This window comes from Scyliorhinus torazame, chromosome 10 (genome assembly GCF_047496885.1).
Source record: "Scyliorhinus torazame isolate Kashiwa2021f chromosome 10, sScyTor2.1, whole genome shotgun sequence".
Lineage (NCBI taxonomy): Eukaryota > Metazoa > Chordata > Chondrichthyes > Carcharhiniformes > Scyliorhinidae > Scyliorhinus > Scyliorhinus torazame.
In genome coordinates this window covers 262,896,888-262,924,378 of record NC_092716.1, presented here as the reverse complement: position 1 = coordinate 262,924,378, position 27,491 = coordinate 262,896,888, and the positions used below count along the sequence as shown (strand labels likewise).

The window sequence follows — 27,491 nt, the reverse complement described above, 5'->3', positions numbered from 1 at the left end:
GCCAAATCATTAAGTGTCTTTAAGACAGAGTTAGATAGGTTGTTTATTAATAAGGGGATCAGGGATTATGGGGATGAGAAAATATCAGCCATGATTGAATGGCGGAGCAGACTCGATGGGCCGAGTGGCCTAATTCTGCTCCTATGTCTTGTGGTTATGGACCACTGAATTGGGGTAAAACCCTGGCCCTGGGAGAGGTGCAAGCTGGGTGATGTTAGGATTGAGCATGTCTGTGATGCCTACATAGTTGATCGGTCGGCGGTAGTCTAGATTACAGATGAAGAATGCCTCTGGAGAAAGGCTCTCAATGACTCGATGAAGAGGGAAGATCTTTTTAAAATGTAAAGTACCAAATTCATTTTTCCCCTCTCAATTAAGGGGCAATTTAGCACGGCCAATCCACCTACCCTGCACATCTTTGGGTTGTGGGGGTGAGCCTGAGGGTGGTGAATCTGTGGAACTCTTTGCCGCAGAAGGCTGTGGAGGCCAAATCACTGAGTGTCTTTAAGACAGAGATAGATAGGTTCTTGATTAACAAGGGGATCAGGGGTTATGGGGAGAAGGCAGTAGAATGGGGATGATAAAAATATCAGCCATGATTGAATGGCGGAGCAGACTCGATGGGCTGAATGGCCTAATTCTGTTCCTATGTCTTACGGTCCAAGTTGGTCAGGCATGACCTCCCCTTAACAAAACCATGCTGACTGTTCCTGATTAATCCCTGTCTCTCCAAATGCAGATTAATTCTGTCTCTCAGAATTGTTTCCAATAGTTTCCCCACCACTGAGGTTAGACTGACCGGCCTGTAGATTCCTGGTTTATCCCTTCCTCCCTTATTGAATAATGGAACCACATTGACGATCCTCCAGTCCCCCGGCACCTCTCCTATGTCCAGAGAGGAATTGAAAATTCTTGCCAGCGTCCCTGCTATTCCCTCCCTTGCCTCACTCACAGCCTGGGAAACATTTCATCTGGTCCTGGAGATTTGTCTACTGTCAGACCACTCAGAACCTCCTCTCTGACTTGAATTAATTAACAAAATGTTGATTTTGGTATCTACCTGTGTTGGGTATAGTTTTATTACAGTCCTCCTCCCTGATTTCTATACCCACACTGTCCCTCTCACGAGTAAACACTGACACAAAGTATTCATTTAGAACCCTACCTACATCTCCCGACTCCACACACAAATTACCCCTGTGGGCCTTAAGGGCCCTATTCTTTTCCTAGTTATACTTTTACCATTAATGTACTTGTAAAATAACTTCGGATTTTCCTTTATTTTACCAGCCAGTATCCTTTCATGTCCCTTTTTGCTCTCCTAATTTCCTTTCCAAGTTCCCTCTTGCACATTCTTGCACTTCTTGGGCTTCTACTGTTTTGAGCCCTCGATATCTGCCATAAGCCTCCCTTTTTCTCCTGATCCGATGCTGTATACCCCTCGATATCCAGGGTTCACTGGATTTGTTGGTCTCACACTTTTTCTTGATTGGAACATGTTGGCCCTATACAAGGCCCTATAGCAAGTGGGAAAGACTTGTAGTTTCATGATCATTGGACAACCCAAAGCACTTGTCAGCTGATAAGTTACTTTTAAAGTGCAGTTACTGTTGGAATGTGAAAAACACAATGTCCAATTGACACACAGCAAGTTCCCACCAGCAGAAATATGACAACAGCCTGACAATCGATTTCAGTAATGTTAGTTGGGGAATTATCTTGGGCCAGGATACCAGGAGTTCTTGTTAATGGACAATGCTCCTGTGAAGTTCATAGCTCCTTGAAGGTGGAGTCACAGGTAGACAGGGGGTGAAGAAGGCATTCAGCATGCTAGGTTTCATTGGTCAGAATATTGAATACAGGAACTGGGACGTCTTGTTGAAATTGTACAAGACATTGGTAAGGCCACACATGGAACACTGTGTTCAGTTCCGGTCACCCTATTATAGGAAGGATATTGTTAAACTAGAAAGAGTGCAGGAGAGATTTACGAAGATGCTACCAGGACTTGATGGTCTGAGCTGTAAGGAGAGGCTGGGACTTTTTTCCCTGGAGCGTAGGAGGCTTAGGGATGAACTTATAGAGGTTTATAAAATAATGAGGAGCATCGATAAGGTAGATAGTCGACATCTTTTCCCAAATGTAGAGGAGTCTAGAACTAGAGGGCATAGGTTTAAGGTGAGAGGGGAGAGATACAAAAGAGACCAGAGGGGAAATTTCTTCACACAGAGGGTAGTGAGTGTCTGGAACGAGCTGCCAGAGGCAGTGGTAGAGGCGGGTACAATTCTGACTTTTAAAAAGCAGTTAGACAGTTACATGGGCAGGGTGGGTATAGAGGGATATGGGCCAAATGCGGGCAATTGAGACTAGCTTAGTGATAGAAACTGTGCGGCATGGACAAGCTGGGCCGAAGGGCCTGTTTCAATGCTGTAAACATCTATGACTCGAAAAGTGCTTTGAAGCAGTTTACCGTGTGGAAGGCGCTGTTTCAGTGTCAGTCATTATTGTTGAGGGGCGTGAACTGAAGTTTTGCAACTTGACTTTAGGGCTGAATTTTACAGCCCCCTGCCAGGGATGTATTTGGCCATGTGGGGCAGTGACTGGTGGCTCGTCCACTGCCTTCTCACTCACCCCTGAGCCAAACCATTATATGGAGAATGAGTGAGGCTCCCACTAATCCACCCACCCTTAGCTCCTAACTCTGGTGAAAAAGCAGGAAGGAAGGGGCCGAAGGGGGGGTTGGTGCTCTGCATGATCCCAGTACTGTTACCGCCCTTTGTGCTGTGTTAGGAAAACAAGGGTAATTTTAAGGGAATTAGATTTCTATTGGTAAACATTAGAAATAGAGTATTGTTTTAAGTGTGTTTAATTTAATGTTTATGTGCCTGGGAGGGCGAACCCTCTGGTTACATTCAGGCTAGAAAAGGTGCTTATATGTGTGGGGGTTGTTTTCAATTCCAACTGTGATTCTATTGTGCTTAGAGTGGGTTACAGCATGAAATGTAAATGAACCAGCAGTAGTTGCTTAGCAACTGGTGCTTCATAAGGTACAGAAGCTTTTAAGATTTTAGTTTAACTAATTTACTTGCAGTTTGCGATAGGTAGTGAGAGAGAAGTCAGCTCTTACAGCTCTTCTGGAAGCAGTTGGCTTTAGAAGGCTAAAGAGGGAACGTCTCTCTCAGCCTAGCTAGAAGAAAAGCCATACAATGATGAACGCTGGATGAACAGGGATATCCACTGCTTGCTGAAGTCTAGGTGTGAGGTGTTCAAGTCAGGCGACCCTGACCTCGACAAGAAAGCCAGATATGATCTACAGAAATCCATCAAAGATGCCAAAAGACAGTCCCGGACCAAGCTCGAGTCCCAGGCTAGCCACACGGATCCCCGCCGTCTATGGCAAGGTCTGTAAGACATAACAGGCTACAAGATGAAGGCATGTAAAATCGTCGGCTCCAACACACCCCTCCCTGATGAGCTCAACGCATTCTATGCCCGCTTTGTGCAAGAGGTCAGCGAGAGCGAGCCCTCCACCCCAGAAGCTGCGGATGAACTTGTATCTGAGATCACCACTGCAGACGCCGGAGCAGCCTTCTCGAAGGTCAACCCTCGGAAAGCCACTGGCCCGGATGGGGTACCAGGATGAGCACGCGGGTCTTGCACGGATCAGCTGGCGGGGATATTCGCAGACATCTTCAACCTCTCTTTACTACAATCTGAGGTCCCTATCTGCTTCAAGAAGACGACCATCATCCCTGTACCAAAAAAAAGTCAAGCAGCGTGCCTTAATGACTATCATCCAGTGGCTCTGACATCCATAATCATGAAGCGCTTCGAAAGGTTAATCATGGCACGAATCAACTCCAGCCTCCCGGGTTGCCTTGATTCACTACAGTTCGCCTACCGCTGCAACAGGTCCACAGCAGACACCATCTCCATGGCCCTGCACTCTACCCTGGAACACCTATGTCAGACTCCTATTTATCGACTACAGCTCAGCCTTCAACACCATCATTCCTACGAAACTCATCTCCAAACTCCGTGGCCTTGGCCTCGGCTCCTCCCTCTGCGACTGGATCCTGAACTTTCTAATCCACAGGCCACAATCAGTAAAGATAGGCAACAACACCTCCTCCACGATCATCCTCAACACCGGTGCCCCACAAGGCTGTGTCCTCAGCCCCCTACTATACTCCTTGTACACCTATGACTGTGTGGCCAAATTCCCCAACTCGATTTTCAAATTTGCTGATGACACCACCGTAGTGGGTCGGATTTCAAACAATGACGAGACAGAGTACAGGAATGAGATAGAGAATCTGGTGAACTGGTGCAACGACAATAATCTCTCCCTCAATGCCAGCAAAACGAAGGAGATTGTCATCGACTTCAGGAAGCATAGTGGAGAACATGCCCCTGTCTCTATCAATGGGAACGAAGTAGAAAGGGTCGAGAGCTTCAAGTTTTTAGGTGTACAGATCACCAACAGCCTGTCCTGGTCCCCCCATGCCGACACTATAGTTAAGAAAGCCCACTAACGACTCTACTTTCTCAGAAGACTAAGGAAATTTGGCATGTCAGCTACGACCCTCACCAACCTCTACAGAGGCACCATGGAAAGCATTCTTTCTGGTTGTATCACAGCTTGGTTTAGAGCCTGCTCTGCCCAAGACCGCAGGAAACTACAAAAGGTCGTGAATGTAGCCCAGTCCATCACGCAAACCAGCCTCCCATCCATTGACTCTGTCTACAATTCCCGCTGCCTCGGAAAGGCAGCCAGCATAATTAAGGACCCCACGCACCCCGGACATACTCTCTTCCACTTTCTTCCGTCAGGAAAAAGATACCAAAGTTTGAGGTCATATACCAACCGACTCAAAGAACAGCTTCTTCCCGACTGCCATCAGACTTTTGAATGGACCTACCTCGTATTAAGTTGATCTTTTCTCTGCAACTTGCTATAACTGTAACATTACATTCTGCAGTCTCTCCTTCCTTCCCTATGTACGGTATGCATTCTCTGCAAGAAACAATACTTTTCACTGGATGCTAATACATGTGACAATAATAAATCAAATCAAATCAATGAAGTTGGTTGAGAAAACAGATGCCGAAAACCTAAAGTCAGACTCGTTAAGGAAGCTAGAGAAATGAAGAAATTTTTTTAAGAAGTCTGGAGTTAACGGATCAGAGGAAACTGGAAACCAGAACAGATTACTGTTCAATAAAGTCACAGAGTTGAAAAGGCATTGGATCATGAGAGGCCAGAAAGTTATCGGCAGTAGTTCGAAGGTTTGTGAACAATTACTGCAGTTTGGGAGAATTATTTGAAATAAGTTTGGAAATTGGTGGCTGTCCCATTGGAGTCAAAGCCGTGAAAGGAAAGAAAACTTGAAGGGAGAGGTGTAAAACCTGAAAGTGAAACTTTATGGAAGCAGCGGAGGGGAAGCATAATTTAAAAGTGTGACTTTTGAAAGGAGAATTTGCAGAGTTTAGTGACGGAAGGTAGCTCAGTGTAAAAATCATCTGGGGGGATTTTGAGGAGAAATCCACAGACATTCACTTGCTTTCAGATAGAAATGGATTGTACCACAATCGTCTTGTGTGGCTGAAAAGGGACTTGTGTGTGTGTGTGTTAATGAGACCATTGTAGATTAAGATGTACTTTGTAATCCGCGTTAATCATTAAATCTGATGCATTTGTCAAAATAAGGGGGACGTAAAAGAGTATTGGATTATAATCCAATTTTTTTCATGCTTAATAAGAAGTAAAGGTTACAACCTTTTCAGCCAGGGTTACATTCTGGGATCTTCCTGTCAAGTTAGAACATCAACTGGGATCATAATCTGGCCTCTAAAACCTGATTCCCGCCCATCTCCCGCCCTTCCCTCGGGAGGCTGAGCCCGCCCTACCCTAAAGTCCCAGACTTGCGTGATCCGATATACACACTTTGTCTTTATCAGACGACCTGCAGCCCTCACTGCTGAGTTCTGGGGGCATTCAAATTGGCCAGCAACTCAAGAGGATGGGACTTCCTTCCATTGAGGGCCAGAAGTCCCAAACTGAGCCTGTTCAGGCCGCCCTTAGCCTAGTTCTGCTGCAGGTTCGCCACTTTTAAGGTCAGTCAGTTCGCAACTCGGGTGGGGATGAGCATGAAAGTATAAACTCACCTCAATTAAATTTATGCTTCACAAGTGCTTAAAATCTAAAGACATGTCCTCCCCGATGAACTCAATTCATTCTATGCTCATTTCGAGCAGGAAACCAACAAAACGTTGTCAGCTGCCACCGCAGCCCGGACACACCCACCCCACCTTCACAGCTTCCGTAGTCAGATCAGCCTTCTTGAAAGTGAACCCTCGGAAAGCGACGGGTCCTGACGGGGTCCCTGGTCGTGCACTGAGAACCTGCACGGACCAGCTGGCAGATGTGTTCACAGATGTAGAATCACAGAATTTACAGTGCAGAAGGAGGCCATTCGGCCCATCAAGTCTGCACCGGCCTTTAGGAAAGAGCCCCCTACCCAGCCCACACCTCCACCCTATCCCCATAACCCAGCAACCCCACCTAACCATTTTTGGACACTAAGTGTAATTTATCATCGTCAATCCACCTAACCTGCTCAGTTGTGTCGATTAACCAAATAAGGGCCTCTTTTGGCCTACGCAGCAGTGTTACTCGCATTGGGAGAGTTTTCCACCATGTGATCAGACCACCAGGTAAACCCTGATGGCTCCCAGCGGGTTCCAGGTGGACCTCCCTTTCTGGGCACCCCGTGGCCCATGGAGGAGCTCCTGTTGGCAACAGCTGCCCTCAAAATAACAACGTCAACACTTAGAGACCTCTCCCCACCGCCCCGCTCCCCTCCAATTATGTGCAGCGACCCCACTTGCCCTTCTGTGAGGGCTCCATTGAGGAGCCTTCTCCATGATCTGCACCTCAGCAAGCACCTCCTGTGGTGGTATGGCTGAGGCTTCTGAGCTACGAGCACTCTGATTGAGCCTTCTCGAGGGTGGGCTCCTATTATTGACTGGATAGTGGTGCCAGCACTAGCAACATGCCTCCTTGATCCCATGGCTCGCTGAAATGGGACTGCCTCTCACTTTTGACACTGACAGCAAGACTTCAGCTACCCCAATCACGGTGATCACATGGCCCATGGCGGTTGTGCCAGATCTTTGAAGAGTGCCCATCTTCGAAACATGGCAGAAACTGTCTGCTCTCGTAATCTGAGCAAGAATAAAAGTCCGCTCTTCTGAACTGCTTCATAACATATTTTGTAAATAAGATGTTTGTTTGAATTACCTTAACTTCCCTGTCTCGCCTCTCTGCAGAAACACGAACAGACAGAGCGAAGAAATTATTCCGGCACTATACAGTTGGTTCCTATGACAGTTTTGATGCCTTGAGGTAGGACCTACAAGTTACTTCTCAATACTTATCTTGTTTTTAGTTATCCAAGTAACCCTGCACTAATGTAACTTCCCTTCCCAAAGACTGAATCCCAAAGGTGTCTCAAAGGAGTGAGCAGAAGTGTGCTTTGGGGTTGCCAAATATTCAGGGCACAACTTTACACCAAACTGTGACTGAACAAGCTTCTGCGTCGTAGCTGAGAAACTGTTGGTACAATCTTGGCAAGTAAATGGTTAACAAGTTTGAGTAGTCTTCCTCTGAACACTCTTTAGTCAGGTGATTAAGTGGTGAAAGGTCTGCGCCTCTACCATGACACGAAAGATATGGTGCTGACTGATTTAGGTGGGAAGGTATAGGATAGATTTTCACTCACACATCCAGGTACACATGGTCCCATGGTGCACACTACTGCCTAATTAGCACCAACCAGCATCTCCCCATACCAGGAGATTCACCAGGCTAATTTCTGGGATGAGAGAGTTGTCCTATCAAGAGAGGCTAAATAACCTGGGTCTCTATTCTTTGAAGTTTAGAAGAGTGAGGAGTAACATTATTCAAACATATAAGATCCTGAGGGGGCTCGACAGGGTGGATAGTGAGGTGTTTTCACTAGTGGGAGTGCCTCAAACAACGGGACATAGATACAAGATAAAGGGCTGGTCATTTAAAACTGAGGCGTGTCGGAATTTCTTCTCATAGATGGTGATGAATCTCTGGAATTCTCTGTCCCGGAAGGTGACGAATCTCTGGAATTCTCTGTCCCAGAGTGGGGTGAATCTCTGGAATTCTCTGTCCCGGAGTGGGGTGAATCTCTGGAATTCTCTGTCCCGGAGTGGGGTGAATCTCTGGAATTCTCTGTCCCGGAGTGGGGTGAATCTCTGGAATTCTCTGTCCTGGAATGTGATGAATCTCTGGAATTCTCTGTCCCGGAGTGGGGTGAATCTCTGGAATTCTCTGTCCCGGAAGGTGATGAATCTCTGGAATTCTCTGTCCCGGAGTAGGGTGAATCTCTAGAATTCTCTGTCCCGGAGTGGGGTGAATCTCTGGAATTCTCTGTCCTGGAATGTGATTAATTTCTGGAATTCTCTGTCCCGGAGTGGGGTGAATCTCTGGAATTCTCTGTCCCGGAAGGTGATGAATCTCTGGAATTCTCTGTCCCGGAGTGGGGTGAATCTCTGGAATTCTCTGTCCCGGAGTGGGGTGAATCGCTGGAATTCTCTGTCCCGGAAGGTGACGAATCTCTGGAATTCTCTGTCCCAGAGTGGGGTGAATCTCTGGAATTCTCTGTCCCGGAGTGGGGTGAATCTCTGGAATTCTCTGCCCCGGAGTGGGGTGAATCTCTGGAATTCTCTGTCCCGGAGTGGGGTGAATTTCTGGAATTCTCTGTCCCGGAGTGGGGTGAATCTCTGGAATTCTCTGTCCCGGAGTGGGGTGAATCTCTGGAATTCTCTGTCCCGGAGTGGGGTGAATCTCTGGAATTCTCTGCCCCGGAGTGGGGTGAATCTCTGGAATTCTCTGCCCCGGAGTGGGGTGAATCTCTGGAATTCTCTGTCCTGGAATGTGATGAATTTCTGGAATTCTCTGTCCCGGAGTGGGGTGAATCTCTGGAATTCTCTGTCCCGGAAGGTGATGAATCTCTGGAATTCTCTGTCCCGGAGTAGGGTGAATCTCTAGAATTCTCTGTCCCGGAGTGGGGTGAATCTCTGGAATTCTCTGTCCCGGAGTGGGGTGAATCTCTGGAATTCTCTGTCCCGGAAGGTGATGAATCTCTGGAATTCTCTGTCCCGGAGTGGGGTGAATCTCTGGAATTCTCTGTCCCGGAGTGGGGTGAATCGCTGGAAATCTCTGTCCCGGAAGGTGACGAATCTCTGGAATTCTCTGTCCCAGAGTGGGGTGAATCTCTGGAATTCTCTGTCCCGGAGTGGGGTGAATCTCTGGAATTCTCTGCCCCGGAGTGGGGTGAATCTCTGGAATTCTCTGTCCCGGAAGGTGATGAATCTCTGGAATTCTCTGTCCCGGAGTGGGGTGAATCTCTGGAATTCTCTGTCCCGGAGTGGGGTGAATCTCTGGAATTCTCTGTCCCGGAGTGGGGTGAATCTCTGGAATTCACTGTCCCGGAGTGGGGTGAATCTCTGGAATTCACTGTCCCGGAGTGGGGTGAATCTCTGGAATTCACTGTCCCGGAGTGGGGTGAATCTCTGGAATTCTCGGTCCTGGAATGTGATGAATTTCTGGAATTCTCTGTCCCGGAGTGGGGTGAATCTCTGGAATTCTCTGTCCCGGAAGGTGATGAATCTCTGGAATTCTCTGTCCCGGAGTGGGGTGAATCTCTGGAATTCTCTGTCCCGGAGTGGGGTGAATCTCTGGAATTCTCTGTCCCGGAGTGGGGTGAATCTCTGGAATTCACTGTCCCGGAGTGGGGTGAATCTCTGGAATTCTCTGTCCCGGAGTGGGGTGAATCTCTGGAATTCTCTGTCCCGGAGTGGGGTGAATCTCTGGAATTCACTGTCCCGGAGTGGGGTGAATCTCTGGAATTCTCTGTCCTGGAATGTGATGAATCTCTGGAATTCTCGGAGTGGGGTGAAGGCTGGATTATTCAATGTATTTAAAATGGTGGTGGATAAATATTTGATAGATCGAGGATTAGGGGGCTCTGGGGAAATGCCGCAGGAAAGGGGTTGAGGCTGGCGTTGGTCGTATTGAATGGTGGGGCAGGATTGAAGGGCCTGGTGGCCCACTCCTGCTTCTACTTCTTGTGTGTTGTGTTCTTGTGGGACAGATTTCCATCCCGAATAAAATGCTTCATATCCTTGAGACAATGGCAGTCAAAGGAATTCCAGTGAAATTCATTTAAGCTTTTCACCACTCTTCCTGTCAACTCTTCCTCAGGTTAGAATCCATAGAATCCATACAGTGCAGAAGGAGGCCATTCTGCCCATCGAGCCTCCCCCAACCCACTGAAACAGCACCCTACCCAGGCCCACTCCCCTGCTCTATCCGCGTAACCCCACCTAACCTGCATTTCATCAGACACAAAGGGGCAATTTAGCATGGCCAACCCACCTAACCTGTGTCATGATAAGCACTCATGCACATAATGAGATACAGACAGGCAGTGATAGACACTCAGTACAGCCAATCAACACACAGGACAGAACACAACCAATCACCAGGCAGAACACTAGAGGGTGGTCTCGCACTATAAAACACACGAGGCATCAGCACTCTGCCTCTTTCCACTGGTGACAACTGTAGTGACAGTCAGGGTGTATATATCAGTTAGCACCTTCTACACGTGACTCAGAGCTAGTCTGGTCTAGTTAGTTATAGTTAACACGCTTAGATTAGTAGAGTGTCAACCCACAGCGAACTGTGTGCACTGCTCAGCAAGTTCAATAAAACGTATTGAACTTACATCAAAGTTTGGTGTCTACTTTACAGTACAACTGCATCCAGTTGCAGCCCGTGTTACCCCAGAGTGAATAACGTAACAACCTACACATCTTTGCACTGTGGGAGGAAACCGGGGGACCCGGAGGAAACCCACGCAGAGTAGGGGAGAACTCGCAAACTCCACAGTCACCCGAGGTCAGAATTGAACCCGGGTTCCTGACACTGTGAGGCAGCAGTGCTAACCACTGTGCCGTCGTTGAATTGTTAAGAAGGACACAAGTTTACGAGGCTAATCGCATTGTTGTCACAAAGGGAGGGAAGTAAATCTGGTCTTCATCTTTCCAAATTCACATGAGCCTTTCACAATTGACAAGGTGCAGGCCATTTCATGATTTCAGCTTTGATTCTTCTATTGCCCAAATTCTTAACTGAAAGTTATTTCTACCCATCAAAATGATTTTTAAAAAAATCAAAATATCTTAATATTTAAACCACAATTTAACATTTCCCATTTGGGAGGCACGATAGCACAATGATTAGCACTGTTGCTTCACAGCTCCAGGGTCCCAGGTTCGATTCCGGCTTGGGTCACTGTCTGTGCGGAGTCTGCGCATCCTCCCTGTGTCTGCGTGGGTTTCCTCCGGGTGCTCCGGTTTCCTCCCACAGTCCAAAGATGTGCAGGCCAGTTGGATTGACCATGCTAAATTGCCCTTAATGTCCAAAAAAAATGTTAGGTGGGGTTACTGGGTCACGGGGATAGGGTGGAGGTGTGTGCTTAAGTAGGGTGCTCTTTCCAAGGGCCGGTGCAGACTCGATGGGCTGAATGGCCTCCTTCTGCACTGTTCTATGATTTAACAACACCATCATCGAAAACTAACTGAGAGGGGAATGATCGAATCTAAAAGAGATTTTCACAATTTCCAAAGTTCAGGGCCGAGAATCGCCGACCCCCTGCCAGGTCGGAGAATCGCCGGGGGCTGGCGTGAATCCCGACCCCGCTGGTTGCCGAATTCTTCGGCACCGGAGATTCGGCGGGGGCGGGAATCGCGCTGGTTGGCGGGCCCCCCCCCCACGATTCTCCGGCCCGGATGGGCCGAAGTCCCGCTGCTAGAATGCCTGTCCCGCCGGCGTGGATTAAACCACCTCTCTTACCGGCGGGACAAGGCGGCGCGGGCGGGCTCCGGGGACCTGGGGGGGGGCGCGGGGCGATCTGGCCCCGGGGGATGCCCCCACGGTGGCCTGGCCCGCGATCAGGGCCCACTGATCCACGGGCGGGCATGTGCCGTGGGGGCACTCTTTTCCTTCCGCCTTCGCCACGGTCTCCACCATGGCGGAGGCGGAAGAGACTCCCTCCACAGCGCATGCGCGGGGATGCCGTGAGCGGCCGCTAACGCTTCCGTGCATGCGCCGCCCGGCAATGTCATTTCCGCGCCAGCTGGCGGGGCGAAAATCAGTCAGGCGCGGGCCTAGCCCCTCAAGGTTAGGGCTCGGCCCCCCAAGATGCGGAGGATTCCGCACCTTTGGGACGGCGCAATGCCCGATTGATTTGCGCCGGTTGGCGGACATCGTGCCGATACTGGAGAATTTCGCCCCAGAAATGGATTAACAGATGGTGTGATGGGAAATCAGAATGAGAGTCGGCTGGAGGACACAATTCCAGGCAGGAAGGATAGATTTTAAAAACAGAGTGACTAAATACTGCCATTTGTTGTTAATGAAGAGCTTTGTACCCACCATGGGTAGGACTTTACCCTGGGAGGGTCGCATGGTGAGGCCTCAGGCAGAAAGCTGGGGTTCTGGGGTGGCTCCTTCATGGACCCCCTTTCGGATCTGACCCGCCCAGCCTCTTCCCCACCTGGCATGTACACCCTGTTCCTCCCCTGTGCCCCCTGTGCTATGAGTAAATTCTAGTGACCGACGTTTCATGTGCATCAAACGGTGAACATTTCGAAATTTTCATGGTCAAAAATGCAACAGCTATATTTTGCCATTTCCCAGAAATGCTAAAGGTGTTTGGCTAAAGAGTGATGGTGGCAGACATTGAGGCAGAAAGTCTTTCAGGTGGCGTCAGGCATTGCTGCCCAGTAATGAAGGTTGCTCAGAAACAAAGAGGAAATTAAAAATTGCACCCCCCCCCGCCCACCGCCAACCCCGATTTCCTTTGCTCAGAATTGTTGACCGTGGCTCGCCTGGTCATGGGTGTGACCTTGAACATACAGTCAGTTTCCAGCCTTTAATACATTTGTATAATTATCAGGTTAACTGGTTAATATTCTAGTCCATGACCAATTACTTGAGTGTGCAATCGCATGCGAGGATACAAAGACAGAGCGCTAGGAATTGCTGAAGGTTTAACTGACATAATTGCAGGGCACATCTCAATTCCACTATTTTAAAATGGCGATTAACCATTTAGTTTAAATGGGTTACCGTCTCTGTTAAATTAGCACTAATACAAATTTCCAGCTTAAAATTATTCATGCACCTCTGTACTGGCAATTGTCTGACAGGCAAATCTCTGCTCCTTCTGTGTTACATACATAACCTGCAGTGGGCTCACTTTATCAAACCAAAGTCAAACAAGCTGTCCAAGATTACAAAACAGAATAAGGTCACAGTCTGCATTCAATGCATCACCAATAAGCTTCCAGTAAGAGATATCTGGAGATGAGAACTCACTCTCAAAGTTGCATCAAGGGTCACCCACTCAAACTACAGCTTATGAATCAATATTTGTTCTTCACTTATCATAACCTCTGTCTGAAGATCTTACAAGGATGTCCATTAACCACAACACAAAATCAAATTTATACCACGGATAGTGGAAATCTGAAATTCAAACCGAAAACGTTGGGAATGTCGGCATCTCCTGTAGCGTCGGTGGGAGAGAAAGAAAATCAATGTTTCAGATCAATTCCTTTCATCTGAGGGGAAGGGGATTCCTTTCAAATCAATCGGCCATTGGTTTTCAAACAGGAGTGTGAAGAAAATAAAGTATCTACAAGTCCAAGCTCCGCAAGGTGGCATTGACTGAGATATCAGCTTCCAAGAGCTTAGATTCAGCAGGGAGGTGACTGGTCTCCAACCATCTGCCACAAGATCTGCCAGTTTTACAGAGATATCATTGGCAGTGGCAGCCACAGCTCTCTTCTCTCTTAATGTTCATGGTTTCAGAGCAGAAGAAAGATCATCTTGAGGCCGGTGTCAATCTTGACTCTGTGGCCTCAGTCTCATCTCTGAGTCGGAAGCTTGTGAGCTTCCCGTGCTCTCCCCAAGCCCCCACACCTGTGCACAGAAGCAGGCCGACACTTCAGTGCTGTGCAGGGGGAGCACTGTCTGAGCTGCCTGCCGTCAGGGAGACATGAAAACCAAGGTCCCTCAGGTGACATGGCATTATTTGAAATAGAGCCGAGAAGTTCCATGTGTGACCTTGGCTATATTTATTTTTCCATCAATATTATAAAACATACTGCCTGATCATTTATAATTGCTCTTTGTTGAATCTCACAAAGCAAGTAAACACAGGGAAATGGCAGATGGGAAAAGACTTACTGGTCCATCCAGTTTGACCTACATGTGTACAAATTGCCTGCTCTATTTTGTTACATCGCACCATTAGCTGCATTTCTAAAGTCCTTCAGTGGCTATTAAGCACTTGGGGCATCTGAAGATTATGAGAGCCATTACCTATCAATTAATATACTTCTCTTAAATGTACCAAGCAATTAACTCCATCTCTTGCAGTGAAAGGTGAGAGGATATTGGTGCATCTGTTAGTTTCAGTGAACTGCTCCATTTCCCTCGGAGCAGGATGCCATAGATATTGTTTGTTCCACCAACCAAACATCAATTGCAGCTTGTTCTTTGTCCCACGACTTACTCCCCCTCAACTGTGCAAGGTTGCAGCCTGCGGCTGACTTTCCATTGCTTGTGTAGCTACACTGGTATTTGGATAAGTTGTCGAGAGGAATACAGAATTCTTCAAAGTTCTCTGTCTTGTCCCAACACTGGTCAGCTGTTAGTCCAGGTCTATTACAATGGTAAAAAATGATTACTCCTATATAACCTCTTTGGCAGCACTGTGGGTGGACCGACGCAACGAGAAATGCAGCGGTTTAAGGCAACGGCTCATCACCACCTTCTCAAGGGCAATTTGAGTTGGGCAATAAATTGTGGCCTCACCAGCAACGCTCACATCCCGTGACCGAATAATAAAAAACATTGCTTAATGAAATGTACTTTAACAAGAACATTAATCAAAATTTCACACCATGCTGAATTATTCGAGGTGCCGAAATTGCCACCCACCACAGCTGAAATATGGGAAGGGAGCAGGGAGCTACCCAGGGAAAGGACGTAGTCGTCAATGAGCAGCCAATTGGCCGTTAATAAACTGGAGGCGGGATTCACGCCCCTCAAGGACAGGAAGTCCCATCTCAAAAAGGTGCCAGCCAATCAGACGCATCAGTGGAAACCGCCGATGTTACTCTAGGGGTTTGATAGCGGGGGGGGGCTCAGAGAGGGAATGGGGTGGGACTGGGGTTTGGGAGGCTGAATGATTGGGGGGGGGCTCAGAGAGGGAATGGGGTGGGACTGGGGTTTGAGTGGCTATAGGAGGAAGGGGAAGCTGGCAGGAGATTACAGCTTTGGGGAGTGCCCTCCAATAGGCCCAGGGAGCCAGTTAAGGAGGGGCTCCCCTGCCACACATGCCCCACTCCTCATCCAGCACCAGACTGCACAGGGAATAGCTGAGCTGGCCACTTAGTACGGGCCTCTTTGGCTGCTGGGTTAACCGCGGTGGCAGTGGCTGAAGCTATAAGTAGGAATTAATTGTGCACATATGGCCTGTGAGTGAGCCACCTGCAACCACACCTACCAATGGTAAAATTAACCCATTGGCAGCTAGGGCAGGCGGGAAGAACGCCAGCTGGATTTAAAGTGTCACCCTGCCTTCAAAGCTGCAGCAGGGGAGCATTAAATCCAGCTCAGTGAGCCACAGTAGACCATATAAGGACAAACGATCAACAATTCGGTCAAGGAAGTGTCTTTTAAGGAGCGTCTTAAAGGAGCTCAGCTCGTCAGTGCAGGAAGAGATCGGGGCACCATTTTTAAATGTTACTCCAATCTTTTCGACTCCCCTCGGGCATTCAGAGCCCCCCGTGCCTCAATGTAACTCTTGTGGGGTCCTCGAGCCCACCTCTTATGGACAGGCCACCCCGGGCCCAATCCCTGGCAGCTTTTTCCTCCTTCACTTGAATGTCTTCCTGTACCTTGGCACCATGGTCAGTTACCTCCTCCACCCTACAGCCCTCATGCTCATCCAAACAAGCTGAGAGAACCTCCAAATTATTGGACGATCGTAAACATGCCATTCATGTTGAGAGGGCTAGAATACAGGACCAGGGATGTACTTCTGAAGCTGTATAAGGCTCTGGTCAGACCCCATTTGGAGTATTGGAGCAGTTTTGGGCCCCGAAGGATGTGCTGGTCTTGGAAAGGGTCCAGAGGAGGTTCACAAGAATGATCCCTGGAATGAAGAGCTTGTCGTATGAGGAATGGTTGAGGACTCTGGGTCTGTACTCGTTGGAGTTTAGAAGGATGAGGGGGATCTTATTGAAACTTACAGGATACTGCGAGGCCGGGATAGAGGGGACATGGAGAGGATGTTTCCACTTGTAGGAAAACTAGAACCAGAGGACACCATCTCAGACTAAAGGGACAATCCTTTAAAACAGAGATGAGGAGGAATTTTTTCAGCCAGAGGCTGGTGAATCTGTGGAACTCTTTGCTGCAGAAGGCTGTGGAGGCCAAATCACTGAGTGTCTTTAAAACAGAGATAGATAGGTTCTTGATTAATGAGGGGATCAGGGGTTATGGGGAGAAGGCACGAGAATGGGGATGAGAAAATATCAGCCATGATTAAATGGCAGAGCAGACTCGATGGGCCGAGTGGCCTAATTCATGCACAGTAACAGGGGTCACTGCAGCAAAGTAAAAATGTTGTCAAGACTACCAGGAAATTACTTTTGATGAAGTAACCTGGGGATGTTTTGTCATCACGATCCAGTACTATGGGAATGCCAATAGTCTGATATCCATTTGGGTGAGAAATAACAGTACTAAATTTGGACAAATGTGAGGTGATGCATTTTGGAAGGTCTAATGCAGGTAGGGAATATACAGTGAATGGTAGAACCCTCAAGAGTATTGACAGTCAGAGAGATCTAGGTGTACAAGTCCACAGGTCACTGAAAGGGGCAACACAGGTGGAGAAGGTAGTCAAGAAGGCATACAGCATGCTTGCCTTCATTGGCCGGGGCATTGAGTATAAGAATTGGCAAGTCATGTTGCAGCTGCATAGAACCTTAGTTAGGCCACACTTGGGAGTATAGTGTTCAATTCTGGTCGCCACACTACCAGAAGGATGTGAAGGCTTTAGAGAGTGTGCAGAAGAGATTTACCAGGATGTTGCCTGGTATGGAGGGCATTAGCTATGAGGAGAGATTGAATAAACTCGGTTTGTTCTCACTGGAACGACGGAGGTTGAGGGGCGACCTGATAGAGGTCTACAAAATTATGAGGGGCATAGACAGAGTAGATAGTCAGAGGCTTTTCCCCAGGGTAGAGGGGTCAATTACTAGGGGGCATAGGTTTAAGGTGCGAGGGGCAAGGTTTAGAGTAGATGTACGAGGCAAGTTTTTTACGCAGAGGGTAGTGGGTGCCTGGAACTCGCTGCCGGGGGAGGTAGTGGAAGCAGGGACGATAGTGACATTTAAGGGGCATCTTGACAAATACATGAATAGGATGGGAATAGAGGGATACGGACCCAGGAAGTGTAGAAGATTGTAGTTTAGTCGGGCAGCATGGTCGGCACAGGCTTGGAGGGCCGAAGGGCCTGTTCCTGTGCTGTACATTTCTTTGTTCTTTGTTTATTCCACCCTCTGCTCGATTCTCACTGCCCTCTGTGCTGGGTGAAGTGACTGATGTGATGAATCCATAGATTCCTACAGTGCAGAACGAAGCCATTTGGCCCATCAAGTCTGCGCCGATCCTCTGAAAGAGCACTCTACCACCCCCCTTCCCTAACCCCACCTAATCTGTACATCTTTGGACTGTGGGAGGAAACCGGAGTGTCCAGAGGAAACCCACGCACACACGGGGAGAAAGTGCAGATTCCGGACAGGCAGTGACCCGAGGCCAGAATTGAACCCGAGTCCCTGGCGCTGTAAGGCAGCAGTACTAACCACTGTACTACCATGCCACCTATCCTCTTTAATATTTTGTGGGTTATATTCTCCTACCTGAGTTGAGCACAAACTGCTTGCTCATGAGTTATCTGCTGAGTATCCTTTAATAAAATAAAATCGTTTTCATAGCAATTCCAATGAAATGTAACAGTACTTTTTTATTAGGGGATATGTTCACGTGAATCAGATGTGTTATTAACTGAAGATGATAAAAGTATTATAGACTGCTCTTTTGGTAGAAAGTTCTCGGTGTGATTAACAAGTTAGGCAGCTTGTGATCACTTGTGTGTCACAGGCTGTAACGAAGGTTTGTCCTGGTATTTATACAGTAACATGCACACCTAATCACCACTTAACTGAGAGCTACCACTTAATTTAATAGTTTTCTTACCATTATTAACACTGCTCAATGAATTCCAATTTTGTAAAAGCCGCAACACAGAATGAAGGACATCACCTGTGTGTTCAGCACATTTTTATTTTTAGAAAGGGTGCAGCGAGACACTGGGACAGAATTGACAGAAGGTTGAAACAGTCTCCTCCAGGAAATAGTCTTGGATGTCAAACTCCTTCCCGTTGTGATGTTAATTAGCCTCAGTCGGAGCACAGTTGCAACTTGCCTTCCACCCTAAAGTATCAAGGGATGGTTGTCCCAGGAGTTGAGTCTGAGACTAAATGCAGAGTGCATTAAGTGATTCAATCTTTGAACACCAAGATTCCTCAATGCAGCCCAAAATGCAGCAAAAATTGAAATTTCTTTTTGAAGGGCGAGTTCAATTCGGAGTGATTCAAATTCGACAAGAAGTTAAATATACACAATTTAATTTAGAAAAACAAATTTAGATACTTTGATAATTTAATTTGCTGTTTAAAATGTGTCTCAATCCGAGAAGAGACTTTCTAACTGTTCTTGCATTCACAATACAACTGGAGTGATATTGCATTGAACGTTACAAATCCAGGTGATGCAGAGGACATTGATGCAGAGGACAATTCATTGATCTCTCATCAGACCTTGAGGTTCATACAGCATGATGAAGCGAACATGAAGTTTAATTAACACCTTTGCCCAGGCTCTCTGCTTTCAGGTGACCTGGCTGGTCTTGCATCTTCCAAGGCCCATAAACGCAACGCTGATCCAAACACTGCTGCCTAACACGCAGCACATCCAACTCACCCTTCACCCCTCTGATCAGCATCTTACATTGACTCCCGGTTGAGAAATGCCTCAGTTTTAAAACTCTCCTCCTTGTTTTTGAGTCCTTCTATAGTCAGGCTCCTCTCTATCTTTATAATCCCCGACAGTTTGACAACCTTTGGGATGTCACTGCTGCTCTACTCCATGCCTTTGCAGCGTCTCTGATTTTCATCACACTGCCGTTTCCACTCTGCTACTAAGCCCGAAAGCTCTGGAATTACCCCCGTAAACCTCTGCATTTCCCTTTCCTTCTTGTAGATCCTCCTTAAAACCTTTCTCTTTGACCAGGCTGTGGCTGTTAGAAGACAATCATCTCAGCCCCGGTACATGGCTGCAGGATTCCAAAGAACAAAGAACAAAGAACAAAGAAATGTACAGCACAGGAACTGGCCCTTCGGCCCTCCAAGCCCGTGCCGACCATACTGCCCGACTAAACTACAATCTTCTACACTTCCTGGGTCCGTATCCCTCTATTCACATCCTATTCATGTATTTGTCAAGATGCCCCTTAAATGTCACTATCGTCCCTGCTTCCACTACCTCCTCCGGTAGTGAGTTCCAGGCACCCACTACCCTCTGCGTAAAAAACTTGCCTCGTACATCTACTCTAAACCTTGCCCCTCTCACCTTAAACCTATGCCCCCTAGTAATTGACCCCTCTACCCTGGGGAAAAGCCTCTGACTATCCACTCTGTCTATGCCCCTCATAATTTTGTATACCTCTATCAGGTCGCCCCTCAACCTCCGTCGTTCCAGTGAGAACAAACCGAGTTTATTCAATCGCTCCTCATAGCTAATGCCCTCCATACCAGGCAACATTCTGGTAAATCTCTTCTGCACCCTCTCTAAAGCCTCCACATCCTTCTGGTAGTGTGGCGACCAGAATTGAACACTATACTCCAAGTGTGGCCTAACTAAGGTTCTATACAGCTGCAACATGACTTGCCAATTCTTATACTCAATGCCCAGGCCAATGAAGGCAAGCATACCGTATGCCTTCTTGACTACCTTCTCCACCTGTGTTGCCCCTTTCAATGACCTGTGGACCTGTACTCCTAGATCTCTTTGACTTTCAATACTCTTGAGGGTTCTACCATTCACTGTATATTCCCTACCTGCATTCGCCCTTCCAAAATGCATTACCTCACATTTGTCCGGATTAAACTCCATCTGCCATCTCTCCGCCCAAGTCTCCAGACAATCTAAATCCTGCTGTATCCTCAGACAGTCCTCATCGCTATCCGCAATTCCACCAACCTTTGTGTCGTCTGCAAACTTACTAATCAGACCAGTTACATTTTCCTCCAAATCATTTATATATACTACAAAGAGCAAAGGTCCCAGCACTGATCCCTGTGGAACACCACTGGTCACAGCCCTCCAATTAGAAAAGCATCCCTCCATTGCTACTCTCTGCCTTCTATGGCCTAGCCAGTTCTGTATCCACCTTGCCAGTTCACCCCTGATCCCGTGTGACTTCACCTTTTGTACTAGTCTACCATGAGGGACCTTGTCAAAGGCCTTACTGAAGTCCATATAGACAACATCTACTGCCCTACCTGCATCAATCATCTTAGTGACCTCCTCGAAAAACTCTACCAAGTTAGTGAGACACGACCTCCCCTTCACAAAACCGTGCTGCCTCTCACTAATACGTCCATTTGCTTCCAAATGGGAGTCGATCCTGTCTCGAAGAATTCTCTCCAGTAATTTCCCTACCACTGAAGTAAGGCTCACCGGCCTGTAGTTCCCGGGATTATCCTTGCTACCCTTCTTAAACAGAGGAACAACATTGGCTATTCTCCAGTCCTCCGGGACATCCCCTGAAGACAGCGAGGATCCAAAGATTTCTGTCAAGGCCTCAGCAATTTCCTCTCCAGCCTCCTTCAGTATTCTGGGGTAGATCCCATCAGGCCCTGGGGACTTATCTACCTTAATATTTTTTAAGACCTGAAGGTCCCTCAGCGTAGTGTCCTTGGCCAACTATCGTCAGCTGTTTCATCGGTGACCTTCCCTCCAGCATGATGTTCACTGATCGGTGCCCAACGTCCAACACCATTAGTGATCCCTGAGACACGAAAGCTGTCCTTGTCTGCTTGCACCAAGATCTGGACAACATTTAGACTTGGACTGATAAAAGGCAAATAACAGTTTTGCCACACAAGTGCCAGCAATGACCATCTCAAGGAAGAGAGAATTTGGGTGTGATTTAACGATTAAAAAACACAGAATCGCGTTGTGGGCACGTTTAATGTGGTGTTTCCTGGTGCTTGCAGCGGCGAGGGTGACCCCACTATTAAACGGGACTTTGTTCTATTTTCAGGTCTCGGCGAGGAAGGCCACGCCAAGGCCGCACTTACCTTCATTTGCTGCACTGAGGAGCTCCGCTCGCAGTACTGGAAGAGATTGTGGTGGCACTTTTAAATGGCATCTCGATCTCTTGACCCCCAATGTAACCCCCCCCCCCAAAACCATAACTTATCGATTAAGGGGTCAGCGAGTCCCCCTCAATCCCCTGCATGGGCTAGATGTCACCTGGACACCTTGACAAAGCCAGCCTGGCACCCTGACAGTGCCCCTGTCAGTCTTGTAGTGTCACCTGGGCACCCTTGCAGCGCCAGGGTTGAACTTGGGGGCACTGTTATGGTGACACTGCCAGGGTGCCAAAGTATCCGGGTGGCATCAGCAACACCCGGGTACCGACCTGCCCAGAGCCATCTACCCAGGGCCTCCAATCACACAGAAGACCCCCTCCCAATTGCCATTCCACCTGGTCCATGTTTGTGGAGACCAGTGTTAAACAGCGCCGATCGTGGTCACTGTCATGGTTTCTGAGAAGCGGAGATTTGAACCCGGGTGCTGGGTAGATCCATTCAGGCGGGATCCAGATTGTGCCCCTCGCGAATTCCCGTTTGATATCGTAAGGTATACCGTGCCGGGTAAATCTCGCGAGAGGCCGCTCACGAGCTTTACCAGCTGCATCGCATCCTGAGTCAGGTGCGGCGATTAGATTACAATCCTGCAGTGAGTAATTTATCTCCTGGCTTCCCAGAGCCTGTCCACCACCTACAAGGCACAATTCAGGAGTGTAATGGAACACCTGCCTGGGTGAGTGCAGCTCCAACAACACTCAATAACCTCAACAGCATCCAGGACAAAACAGCTCACTTATTGGCACACTATTCACCACCTTAAACATTCACTCCCTCCACCACCATTCCATAACGGCAGCAATGGGTCTCACCTTGTAGATGCACTGCAATAACTTAGCAAAGCTGCTTTGACAATACTTTCCAAACCCAATACGACTTAGACGGCCGAGGGCAGCAAGTTCATGGGAACATCACCACCTGCAAGTTGGAGGTGGAATGTCTTCACCCAGAACGTGGTGAGCCCCTGGAATCCACTACCACAGGAAGCAGTTGAGTGTGTTTTCAAGAAGCAGTTAGATATAGCACTGGGAGCGAAGGAGATCAAAGGAAATGAGGGGGAAGAAGAAACAGGCTATTAGGTAGGACAATCAGCCAAGGTCATAATGAATGGCGGATCAGGTTCGAAGGGCCGAATGGCCTCCTCATGCTCCTATTTCTGTGTTTCTATGTTTCCCCAGCAAGTCATATAGGATCCTGACTACAAATTATATTGTCGTTCCTTCGCTGTCACTAAGTCAAAAACCTCCCTTCCTAACAGACCTGGATGTAACTATACAACATGGACTGAGTAGCTCCAGAAACATGGACAATTGTAGATGGGTAACAAATGCTGGCCTTGTCAGCAACATTCACATGCCAGGAATAAATAAAAAAAATAATCTGCCCTAATTTAGCCCCCACCATGGCTTGCTTCTAAATTTGTTTTGATAATGCTCTCATGAAGCATCTTTGGATGTTTTACCACATTCGAGATGTAAATGCAGGTTGAGTTCTTGTCATTGAATAAGTCAGCGGACATTGTGGGGAGGAGAGACTGGTATCCTCACACTGCCAGTGACGGGAAGCTCATAGCAGCAGCATTGGCTGCCCACCTGGTGGCCAGTTAAGTCACTGAAAGGCCTAATTAAGGACCACAAGCATGCCTGCCTTGGAAGGGCCTGATGTCACATGGTAAACCCTGATGGCCTCCTCAACAGGTCCTCTGTCGTCCAGGAGGGGTTCCACAGTGACTGTCTCTGCATCCAAAGTCCTGCTGCCACGCCACTGCCCAAACCCGAAGCCCCGCCCCCGATCTTCTCCAAGACATCCTGCCCCTTTTTGAGGGCAGCTTTGCAATGAGGGGCTCTCTTCCTGATTGCTGTCGTCTCAGTCCTGGCCACTGGGCCAGTAATGAAATGAAATGAAAATCGCTTATTGTCACAAGTAGGCTTCAAATGAAGTTACTGTGAAAAGCCCCTAGTCGCCACATTCCGGCGCCTGTTCGGGGAGGCTGGTACGGGAATTGAACCATGCTGCTGGCCTGCCTTGGTCTGCTTTCAAAGCCAGTGATTTAGCCCTGTGCTAATGCTGCGCTCTTGAGGACGCTCCTGCTCCCAGTATGACAATAGCTCAGGTGGCAGCCTGTTAATTGGACACTGCCAGGAAAATGCCACCCCAGAGTCTTGCCGTCTGGCAAAATGGGATCAGCTCCCACTTTAGACTCCCTGAGAAGGGATTAATCCTCCACCAAATGATTCAGCCTTTGGATTCTGCACTTCCAGCCTTTTTCAGTTGAAATCCCAAATCTGTAGCCTTTGCTATTGTGGTGAACCACTGTATTAGGGGATGTAAGGTAGGACCTGCACTACAGGTTCGCCGGTAGCTCCTGCCGGCTGGCTCCGCCCACGGAGAACTGTATAAATATGCGTGACCTCCAGTGCCCTGCCATTTCGCCAGCTGCAGCAGGAGGCCTCGCATCTGACTGTAATAAAGCCACAGTTGTCCCCAACTTTAGTCTTTGTGCAATTGATCGTGCATCAGCTTTATGTCCTGTACAAAAGTCTCAAAGGCCTTGAAGAGGGAAAGACAGAATTTGTATTTCTCCAGTCCTTCACAATCTCCAAAGGTACAGCCAATGAAGTACCTTTGATGTATCGACATACTAGCATCAGGAGGCCATTCTGCCCTTCGAGCGGCTCTGTCATTCAATAAGATAATGGCTGAATAGATTTGAACCTCAACTCCACATTCCCCAATACATTTTTACCCCTTTGCTTATCAAGAATCCATCAGCCTACATCTTAAAGATATTCAAAACTTCACTGCCTTTTGAGGAAGAGAGTCCCAAAATGTCTCAGTTCTCTGAGAAAAAGTGTCTCCTCGTCTCTGTCGTGAATGGGTGACCCTTTATTTTTAACCAGTGTCCCCTAGTTCTAGATTCTGCCACAACAGGACATATCCTCTCCATTCCCAACCTGGCAATCCCCCTCAGGATCTGACATGTTTCAATGTCGCCTTTTACTCATGAGCTCCAGCGGATACAAGCCTAACCTCTCGAGCCTTTCATCCCAAGGCAACCTGTCGATCCCAGCTATTAATTTCATAAACCTTCTCTGAGCTGCTGCCAACACATTTACATCCTTCCTTCAATAAGGATTTGAATGTCGGAATTACATGAGCTATTTTCCAATCTGAGGCAACCAATTTGCGGACAGCTCAAACTTTCAGCTGCGATGCCACCTCCAACATACTGTCTGAGTTATGGGAGGGGGGCACAGATGTGGGGTAGGGGCCCTGGCACAGGTATGAGGGAGGGGCTCTGGTTCAGTTGTGGGAGGGGGCTGGCACAGTTGTGGGCAGGGGGACGGGCAACATGCTATTGACAAAATTGCACGTTTGGCAAAAAAGAAACTACATTTCCTGCAGAATTAGTATAATTGGCTACTGGCTGCTATTGCCATTCCTAAGCTGCCACCTTGGAAAACAGTTCACAGCAGACACATATCTGGCACACCACATCCCCACCAGTAATCGCCATCACACCCCCCTCACAATCTTCCTCTGCCTCTGCGGCAAAATTATGCCCCCCCTCATTCAGTTTCCATCAGGAAGGCCTCCAGCAAACATCTGTGAACTGGAAACCTCTCTCTCGCCTGTTGCTCCATTTGTTCTGTTTCCAATTGCAGACAATGGTATCCTAACAGTTAGCAGCAGCTTTTATTCAGAGGGACAGTCTGCTTTCATGACTCGGTTATTTGGAACATGAGTTTGCCTCACACACAGCGATGCCCCCCTGTTGAGGGTTTGGGCAGGCAGCCTGGCTTGTAACCAGCTTATCAATGGCAGAAAGGAGGACAATGTTGCTCTGCTGCTTGGCTCAAAGGCACCAGTTTCAACCAGATCACAAATTGTGACCCCCAACTCAGAAGACGGAAGCCAATTGTGTGTGTTTATCTTGCTCGTATTTAAAAAAAAAAATTTTACGGGATGTGTTTGTTGTTGGTTAGGCCAGCATTTATTGCCCATCCCTAGTTGCACTTCAGAGAAGATACAGAAGATGGCACCGGAGCGAGGCGACTCTCTGCGAGCTCTTCCCAACAGATCCACTTTTTACTTAACTTATACTCGTTCTAATCTTTTATATCTTGTGTTGCCCTATTATGTACTTTTATTCCCTTTTCTTCTCATGTACTTAATGATCTGCTCGCAGAAAAATACTTTTCACTGTACTTCGGTACGCGTGACAATAAACAAATCCAATCGAATCCAAGGGCAGCACGGTAGCATTGTGGATAGCACAACTGCTTCACAGCTCCAGGGTCCCAGGTTCGATTCCGGCTTGGGTCACTGTCTGTGCGGAGTCTGCACGGTCTCCCCGTGTGTGCGTGGGTTTCCTCCGGGTGCTCCGGTTTCCTCCCACAGTCCAAAGATGTGCAGGTTAGGTGGATTGCCCATGATATATTGCCCTTAGTGTCCAAAATTGCCCTTAGTGTTGGGTGGGGTTACTGGGTTATGGGGATAGGGTGGAGGTGTGGGCTTGGGTAGGGTGCTCTTTCCAAGAGCTGGTGCAGACTCGATGGGCCAAATGGTCTCCTTCTGCACTGTAAATTCTATGATAAGAAGGTGGTGGTGAGCTGCCTTCTTGAACCGCTGCAGTCTTGAGGTGCAGCTCCACCCACTGTGCTGTTAGGGAGGGAGTTCCAGGACGTTGTCCCAGCAACAGTGAAGGAACGGGAAATATTTCCAAGTCAGCGTGGTGAGTGACTTGAAGGGGAACCTCCAAGTGGTGGGGCTCCCAGGTACCTGCTGCTCTTGTTCTTCTAGACGGTAGAGGTCGTGGGTTTAGAAGGTGCTGTCTAAGGAACCTTGGTAATTTCCTGCAGTTCATCTTGTAGATGGTACACATGGCTGTAACTATTCATCGGTGGTGGAGGGTTTGAATGTTTATGGGAGGGGGAGCAATCAAGCGGGGCTGCTTTGTCCTGGATGGTCTTGAGCTTCTTGAGTGTTGTTGGAGCTGCGCTCATCCAGGTAAGTGGACAGTATTCCATTTCAGTCCTGACTTGTACCTTGTAGATGGTGGACAGGCTTTGTGGAATCAGGAGGTGAGTTACATGCCACAGGATTCCTAGCTTTTGTTCTGCTCTGGTAGCCACAGTATTAATATGGCTAGTTCAGTTCAGTTTCTTTTTTTAAAAAAATATTTATTAAAGTTTTTTAACACTTTTTCACCCTTACAAACAATAACCCCCCCCCTCCCTCGTAACAAAATAGAAAGAAAACGCACATGGCAAGATATATACATGGTAAAACGATATGTTACAGAGCTTTGTACACTGGCTCCCTCCCATACATGCCAGTTTCCCAAATCTTTCATGTGTTCTCTTGCTCAAGCACCCCCTAGGCAAACCCCCCTTCCCCCCCTCCCTCCCCTCCCCCCCGCCTTCATAGGACATCCCCCCCCCCTTCCCCCCCTTCCCCCCCCTCCCCCCCCCCCCCCCCCCCGGGTTGCTGCTGCTGCTGACCGACCTTCCTCTAACGCTCCGCGAGATAGTCTCGGAACGGTTGCCACCGCCTGTAGAACCCCTGAGCAGACCCTCTCAAGGCAAACTTTATCCTCTCCAGCTTAATGAACCCAGCCATGTCGTTTATCCAGGCCTCCACACTGGGGGGCTTCACCTCCTTCCACATTAGCAAGATCCTTCGCCGGGCAACTAGGGACGCAAAGGCCAGAATACTGGCCTCTTTCGCCTCCTGCACTCCCGGTTCATCCACTACTCCAAATATTACCAGTCCCCAGTTTGGCTTGACCCGGACTTTCACCACCTGAG

At 48.1% G+C, this 27,491-nt stretch overlaps 1 protein-coding gene across 4 annotated transcripts in view; it reads left to right on the top strand.

Annotated features, from left to right (window-relative positions):
- LOC140384761 (SH3 and multiple ankyrin repeat domains protein 2-like) overlaps positions 1-27,491 on the top strand; it is a 1,513,496-nt gene that overhangs the window by 996,160 nt on the left and 489,845 nt on the right. For all 4 annotated transcript variants that reach the window (XM_072466758.1, XM_072466757.1, XM_072466755.1 and 1 more), the window contains one exon: positions 7,333-7,408. In XM_072466758.1, coding sequence (XP_072322859.1) covers positions 7,333-7,408 — 76 coding nt within the window. The remainder of the gene's footprint in view (positions 1-7,332; positions 7,409-27,491) is intronic.